The sequence below is a fragment of the Lucilia cuprina genome, chromosome 4 (genome assembly GCF_022045245.1).
Source record: "Lucilia cuprina isolate Lc7/37 chromosome 4, ASM2204524v1, whole genome shotgun sequence".
Classification (NCBI taxonomy): Eukaryota; Metazoa; Arthropoda; class Insecta; order Diptera; family Calliphoridae; genus Lucilia; species Lucilia cuprina.
This window is the reverse complement of record NC_060952.1, coordinates 47041101-47049413: the sequence shown is the minus strand read 5'-3', so window position 1 is coordinate 47049413 and position 8313 is coordinate 47041101. Positions and strand designations below refer to the sequence as shown.

Sequence of the window (8313 nt, the reverse complement as noted above, 5' to 3'; positions counted from 1 at the left end):
ACCTATGCAATTAATGTTTTTTAATGCATCTGGCAACTTGAAATTGTACATTTTGACAGATGTATACAAACTTTCATTAAAAAAACTAATAATCAAGTATATTAATTAACGTACAAGAAGAAAACAAACAGGGGGATTTTTTTCAAACTTTTTTCAGAGTTGCACGGAAATGTACTTTTTTGTGTAAACACGTGGATAAGTACATAAAAAATATAAACAAAGAAGAAAATACATAAAAAACGTAAACAAAAAGATAACAAACCATAACAAACTCATTGATATATTTGTGAAATATTTTAATATCCAAATAAAAATTAAAATCCTCTTTGAGCACTAAATCTGAAATGTGTTATTAATAGCGAATCGAAAAACGAATCAATCTAAGTATTAAGTGTTCTTCAAAGTACTTTCTATGAAATGCTGTGATGTAACAAACTTTGAAGATTTTAAAAATTTAATAAAGGTGTTTATGCTTAAAAAATTAAAAATGTTCGTTGAGCAGGAAAACTATAATATGTGATCGATAGGGTATTAATAGACAAATCAAACCGTATAAAGATTTTTTTCCTGAGTACTTGCTATTAGCCGGTATAACGTAACAAACATTGACAAATTTGCAAAATTTTAAATTTTGCAAATTTGTCAAAGTTTGTTACGGTATACCGGCTAATAGCAAGTAGTCAGGAAAATAATCTATATACGGTTCGATTTGTTTATTGATCCCCTATCAATGACATATTTTAGTTTTGCTGCTCAACGAATATTTAAAAATTTTTGAATATAAAAACTTTTTCATTAAATTTTGCAAATTTGTCAAAGTTTGTTACGTTATACCGGCTAATAGCAAGTACTCAGGAAAAAAATCTTTATACGGTTTGATTTGTCTATTAATACCCTATCGATCACATATTATAGTTTTCCTGCTCAACGAACATTTTTAATTTTTTAATCATAAACACCTTTGTTAAATTTGTAAAATCTTCAAAGTTTGTTACATCACAGCATTTCGTAGAAAGTACTTTGAAGAACACTTAATATTGATTCGTTTTTCGATTCGCTATTAATAACACATTTCAGATTTAGTGCTCAAAGAAGATTTTTATTTTTGTTTGGATATTTAAATATTTCACAAATATTCAATGAGTTTGTTATGGTTTGTTATCTTTTTGTTTACGTTTTTTATGTATTTTCTTCTTTGTTTATATTTTTTTATTTACTTATCCACGTGTATACACAAAAAAGTGCCTTTCCATGCAACTCTGAAAAAAAGTTTGATAAAGTTGAAAAAAGTTTGTTTTCTTCATAGAGATTATTAATTATAAGGTAGTGTTAACAGAGCAGCTGATTGTTTTTTGCTTATAAGCAATTTTAATTTTAAGAATTTGGTTGTATAAGATTCTAACTGTAATAGTGTCCAATATAAACGAATCATCTTATCCTAAATAATCATATTGACACTAAAGTGGCTCCGACAAAATTTTAGGACTCTAACTATTATATTATCTCAAGAAAAACGAATTTTTGTATTAAATTAATTTGGGAGGTGCCGCTCCCCTCATGTGTAGCCCGCCAATTTATTACCCAAATGTTTACATGGATGTTAAAGTTATTCGTGCAAAAATTTAAGATTCTAACTGTAATAGTTTCCAAGATAAACGAACTTTTGTATTTCATTTATATGGGAGGTGCCGCGCCCCCTAACGCTAGTCCGCCCACTTTTTATCCCATATAATCATATTGACACTAAAGTGCTTTCGACAAAATTTGAGGACTCTAACTGTTATATTATCTCAAATATACGAATTTTATATTTTCTTAATGTGGGCGTGATAAGAAAACTTTAAAAGAAATTGCTAAAATTTAATAGTTTATAATAAAAAACTATTAAATTTATACATACAGACGTCTTTTTAAATTAGTTTTAATAATTATCTGAATTATACACTAGAAATGTACACAAAAAATTGTAAAATATAGTAAGCTGTGTACATACATACATACATACATACATACATACATACATACATACATACATACATACATACATAAATACATACATACATACATAATTTGTTTAACAGTTTCAAGTTTGGTATTCTGAAATTAATTTAATACCTATGCAATTAATGTTTTTTAATGCATCTGGCAACTTGAAATTGTACATTTTGACAGATGTATACAAACTTTCATTAAAAAAACTAATAATCAAGTATATTAATTATAAGGTAGTGTTAACAGAGCAGCTGATTGTTTTTTGCTTATACACTTTAGATTTTTTTATATGTAGTTCGACCTGGTTCACACTGGGAAAGTTTCGTTGAGAAACTTTTGATTTTATGTGTGAGAGAAAGAAATGATTGATATTTATTTCTCTTTCACACACATAAATCAAAAGTTTTCCAGATCTTACAGTGAACCAGGTCCAAGCGAATTCAGATAAGGTGGTGGCAGTGCTGCAACAACAACAACATTTTACATGTATTTTGTTTTTGAATTTGGTTTACGTAGATGTCAAAAATATATTCAGAATTGAATAATGTTTGTTTCAAACGAAAAATTCTATTCCGGCAGCTTAATTTACAAAATTAAAGTGAGTGCCTGAAGTTAATTAAAACTTAGTTTTTTTTTGTGAAAAATAAACATAAAAAAGTACATTTTCATGAAAATATTATATTACGAATGAATTTTTGTTGCGAATGGATAATTCTACTCCGGCGGAGTAATTTTAAATATTTGGCCATAATATAGCGGCCGCCAGCCGGGTAAATACTTTATATGCGTTTCTTAATATTAAGTGTTCCGCAGAGATTTTTTAGTTAATCACGTTATCTTTACAATTTTAATATAAAGCAATATTGTAATATGTTAGCATTTAATAGAAAAAATATTTTTCTTAAATAACATATTTGTATACATACTAATTATGCCATTATTTAAATAAAATGATATTTGTTTACGAGATGCTTGATATTTTCAGATTTTTTACATAAATAATAATTAAAAATTTTAACGAAGTTTTTCTCCATTTTACGGATATTTTTTAATATACAAATGTAAACAATAACAAGCTTTGAAAGCTACATAAACCAGGCGAATTATGAAAAATTATCAGCTGATTGAATAACACCACCTTATATGAATTCGCCTTGCTGAACCAGGTGTTACACTAAAAAACGTCGGCGAATTCAGTAATACGGAGCGAATTCATTTTATTTTTTATACATTGACTTTGACAGTATGCCTACACTTCAAAGTGCCAGCTCACTGTCAAACTGCATATAAAAAAAATCCAAAGTCTATTAGCAAAAAAATCAGATGCTCTGTAAACACTAACTTATAATTAATATACCTTGTATAATCTATTCGCCTTGATCAGCTGATAATTTTTTTCCTGCTACTTTGTAATATAGTTTTACATGTAGTAGTAGTAGTAGTAATTTTTTATTGAGACTTATTTCATTTTTGACACTACGAAAATCTTATAAGAGTAAAGATATATGTAACAAGGTTTCTTAGAACTATATTCGTCTTATTCTAATACACGGTGAATTGAAATGGCTACTAGCCTGCAAAATGGATGGAAGATGTAACACTATGTGTACATTATATTTTTATGAAATGTCAATGCTTGCTCGCGGCATTTATATTGACTAACAGAGCTATGTCTGTTAAAAATAAATAAACAATACAATAATCAAAACTAATATATACAATACAAACAATACTGTCAAGTAACGTTAACACAACAGTGAAATTTAACAAATCAAAATTTACAGTTAACAGAACGTTAAACCAATTAAAACCGAAAGGTTTCAGATCGTGATCACAAATTAATATAATTATCCGAAAGGAGTTCATCTCACAGAGATAGATATAAAATCGGACTCTATCTGATTCCAATAAACCATCCATAAAGCAGTTTAGAAGTCAATAAGTAGAATTTTCAGTGAAAATAATACAATTCACCACCCGTAACCTTAAAAATGGTACCAAAATCTAGTAAACAAAGTATATAAAATGTCACATATATGTATGTATAAATATCACAGATAAATTCGAAAAAAGTGTATATAAAATATCAGCCCCTTGTGTCCCCTGGTCGGATTTCCTGAAGAAATCTGGCAGTTCGTAGATGGCGTCGTCCAAGATAATATTCTCATTGAGTATTCCAACAGGAGATAGATAATAGGGGTCATGCCAGCTGATATCCCTTTGTGCCGCAAAAATCTCGTTCATTAGATGGTTCTCATGATCAGCGAGACGGTCCACAAACTTCCTTTGTAGAGCTAGAGCATACTTGCAAAATGGAGTCACAGAAGCAGTCTCATAGATGAATGAGTTGGAAAATCTTTCCGTATGATTTCTAAAGTTGCGGTTTATACATTTACGTAAAATATTTCTTTCCAGAAGTTCTATCTCTTTCGCAACCGTTGGAGATATGGAAAACCATATTGGAAAAGCATATGTTAAGACGGATCTTATTGCCACTTTGTACAGGAGAGTTTTAGTATTTTTGGGAAAATAAGTACTATTCAGCAACCTAGAGAACATCGAAGCAATGCGTTTAGTTTTTGTCAGAAGTGTTCGTCCATGGCAGTTAAACTTAAAAAGTTTGTTGAAATTAACTCCAAGGTATGTTATATTGTCTTTTATTGGGATTTCTATCCCATTTAGTGTGAGAAGTAGGCATTTACTTTGGGGGACCACGTAGTCTGCACATTTGCCCGATGCGTTTCTAATACATATAGCCTTCGATTTTGAAGCATTTATCTTAATTCCCCATTTGTCGTAGAAATCACGGATAGAACCCAAATGTGCGGCGGTGTTTTTCAGTGCTTGTAATGGCGAATCATTGTGGCTGTAAACCAAACAATCGTCAGCATATAAGATTGCTGTGGAGTCATCTTTTGTATGCGGAAAATCATACAATAATATGTTGAATAAATATGGAGCAAGAATGCTACCCTGTGGTACACCACTGTTCACAAACCCGCACGAGGAAATACTGTCCTTTATTTGAACACAAAATTGTCGGTCTGTAAAGAAACTTTTAAGAAATAGTTTTACATGAATATGTACCTTTCTTTGTTTATTTTTCAAAAAAACATTAATTGACTTCAGGCACTTACTTAGATTTTGAAAATTAATCTGCCAGAATAAAATTTTTCGTTTGAAACAAACATTCAATTCAGAATATATTTAATGAAAAAATTTTATATCTTTATAGTTATTTATTTAAATATAAAAATTTTACAAAAAATTTCATAAAATGAAATCGCCGTTGTTATGGTTTTTAACATTTACGTAAACCAAATGGAAAAACAAAATACATGTAAAATGTTGTTGCACAACTGCCAACACCTTGTATGAATTCGCCTTGAAGAGGCCACTCTGTCTTTTTGACATAAGTATAAAACTTTTGTTGTTTTTGTAGAATTGACTTCACCTTATTGTTCCATCATGTCTTCGTTGTTTGATTGAATTTTAATTTTCACGTGTTTTGTAGATAATTTTAGTTTTCTTTTATATATTATAATAAAATAAATTAAAAATGGCTTTAAAACGTTTAAAAAGTAAGTTAAAGTGTAAATATATATGGATTTTCAATATATTGTCAATTTTAATATTTTTTAGCTAAAAAATCAAAACGTATGACGGGAAAACTTAAGCATAAAATTGAGAAAAAAGTACGGGATCACAATAGAAAAATAAAACGTGAAGCAAAAAAGAATCCAAAAAAGGGGAGTAAAAAACAAAAGTTGATACAGATTCCAAATATCTGCCCATTTAAGGAAGATATCTTGAAGGAAGTGGAAGAGGCCAAAAAGCGAAAGGAGGAGGAGCGCATAAAGAGACGTGAGGCTTATAAATTAGAAAAGGATCAAAATAGATTCAAATCTCTTGAGGCATTGGTAGATGATGCTGATGTCCGTGGAACAGTGCATTCAATAATGCATGAAAATGAAACTGGAAAAAATGAGGTATGTAGTTATCAATTGCCTTTATAATTTATATTTTCCATTATTATTTTATTTTCAATCAGAAACTTTACAAAGAATCAGGATCTAAGGAACAATCTCTAAAACAATACTTTAAAGAGTTCAAAAAAGTTTTAGAAAATGCCGATGTTGTATTGGAAGTTGTAGATGCTCGTGATCCCCTAGGTACCCGCTGCACAGAAGTTGAACGTGCCGTGCGTTCGGCTCACGGCAACAAACGACTCGTTTTGATATTAAATAAAGCCGATTTGGTCCCTAAAGAAAATTTAAACGCCTGGTTAAAATATTTCAGGCGTTTGGGTCCCGTAACTGCTTTTAAAGCATCCACCCAGGATCAAAACACAAAATTAGGAAGGCGCAAATTCAATCAAATGAACTCTGAAAAGGCTATGCAAGGATCGATGTGTGTTGGAGCCGAGTTGCTGATGTCTATGCTGGGTAATTATTGCCGTAATAAAGGCATTAAAACATCCATACGTGTAGGTGTTGTTGGTATACCAAATGTAGGAAAGAGTTCTATTATTAATTCTCTCACGCGTGGAAAAACATGTTCTGTTGGATGTACACCAGGTGTTACTAGGTAAGTGCATATTTATTATTTAGTTATTATAATTACGTCAGTATTATGATTCGGTTTCCCATTTTACAATGTTTACATGAATAAAATCGAAAACAACGAAAAACTTATTAAAAAAATAAGCAAAATTTATCAACATGAATAAATATGCTTTTGCTTGCCACTGTAATTATCTTTTTCTTTATAGAAAATCATTGTACATATTTCCAATAGAATTAATTTAATTATTTATTTTCTTTTTAGAGCAATGCAAGAAGTGGAATTGGATTCTAAAATAAAACTTATTGATTGCCCTGGTATTGTGTTTACAAGTTCGGGTAATAATGAAAATATGCCAGCAGTTTTAAAAAATGCTCAACGTGTGGGAGATGTAAAAGATCCTTTTACTGTCGCTGAAAGTGTTTTAAAAAGAGCAAGCAAAGAATATTTTTGTAAATTGTATGATATCACTGAGTATGACACATTTGAGGAATTCTTTGCTAAGAAAGCCGCTAGAATGGGTAATTTAAAACAACATAATAATGAAACCGTATAATAATGTCGTATTTTCATACCATTTTTAGGAAAATTTTTAAAGAAAGGAGTACCTGATGTTGTTGCCGCAGCTCGTAGCGTTCTAAATGATTGGAATACTGGAAAAATTAAGTATTGCACTCAACCACCAGAAGTTTTAGAAAACAATGATGTCCATGTGAGTGCTTCTATTGTACATGCAGAGGCTCGCGAATTCGATGTTGACAATTTCGAAGCAATGGAAACTGATATTTTAAATAATTTTGATGTTAAAAAAGATGAAGTAATGGAAATAACTTCTACGGGTCCCGTAGAATATAAAGCACCAAAAGATGATGATGAGGAAGAAGAGCCAAACACCATTATTGATGAAAGCGAAGTTCATAGTAAAGGAAAGAAGCGCAAAGTAGATGAAGATGGTAATAGAAAACCAAAAACAGATCCCACAATGGAATTAGAGGGTAAAAATTGTTGAATGATTATTTTTTTAGATCACTAAATAACACGTTTTATTGTGAACATTTTCTTTAATTTTTAGGAAATCAAACACTTAACAAAAACATTAAAGAACAATTAAAGAAAAAGAAGAAACAAAATGCACGCAATGAAAAGAAAGTTGCTAAAATTGCAGATGTTCTGGATAACTTCAGCCTAAGTACATCAAATGATGATAAGGATGATAAATATGACTTTGATGAAGACTACGTAATTGAATAATTTGTGCCTGCATATAATACTATTTTAATTTATAGATATATTATAATATAATATATAATACATAGTTGCTATTTTAATTTTTTACATAAAATTATAATTTTTTCTTTTATAAATATAAAGATTTTGAAATGTATAGATGTTAAAGAAGGAAGTTTTAATTACTATTACTTTAAATACAAGCTTACATGCTTGTATTTAAATATTATTATTGTTAATTTTTATAATTTAATTGTTTTACAAAATGTTCTTTTCCATTTTTTATTCCTGATGAAAACTATAGATTTCAAATACTTTCTGTCTGTTTCGAATGTATATTTCTTGATCCATCCATCCATTATTTTCTTTTAAGAAATTCGAATCATTATACCCTACACCACTTTAGTGGGGAGGGTATATTGAGTTTGTGCTGATGTTTGTAACATATAAAAATATTCGTCCTACACCCACCTTAAATTAAGTCGATTAAGCTATGTCCGTCCGTCCGTCTGGCTGGCTGTCCATGTAAAC

At 29.8% G+C, this 8313-nt stretch overlaps 1 protein-coding gene across 1 annotated transcript; it reads left to right on the top strand.

Moving 5' to 3' along the window:
* Positions 1-5448: 5448 nt before the first annotated feature.
* LOC111678635 (guanine nucleotide-binding protein-like 3 homolog) lies at positions 5449-7939 on the top strand. Its single transcript, XM_023440040.2, has 6 exons — positions 5449-5573; positions 5635-5981; positions 6044-6579; positions 6820-7076; positions 7140-7550; positions 7628-7939. Exons 1-6 carry the CDS (start codon positions 5552-5554, stop codon positions 7804-7806), a joined length of 1752 nt encoding a protein of 583 aa, XP_023295808.2. The 5' UTR covers positions 5449-5551; the 3' UTR covers positions 7807-7939.
* Positions 7940-8313: the final 374 nt, after the last annotated feature.

Excerpts from the sequence above, each read along its gene's own strand:
- LOC111678635 (XM_023440040.2), top strand. The coding sequence starts at position 5,552 with ATGGCTTTAAAACGTTTAAAAA. Across the intron at positions 6,580-6,819 it reads TGTACACCAGGTGTTACTAG|AGCAATGCAAGAAGTGGAAT; the intron begins GTAAGTGCATAT and ends TTTTCTTTTTAG. Across the intron at positions 7,077-7,139 it reads TAAGAAAGCCGCTAGAATGG|GAAAATTTTTAAAGAAAGGA; the intron begins GTAATTTAAAAC and ends TACCATTTTTAG.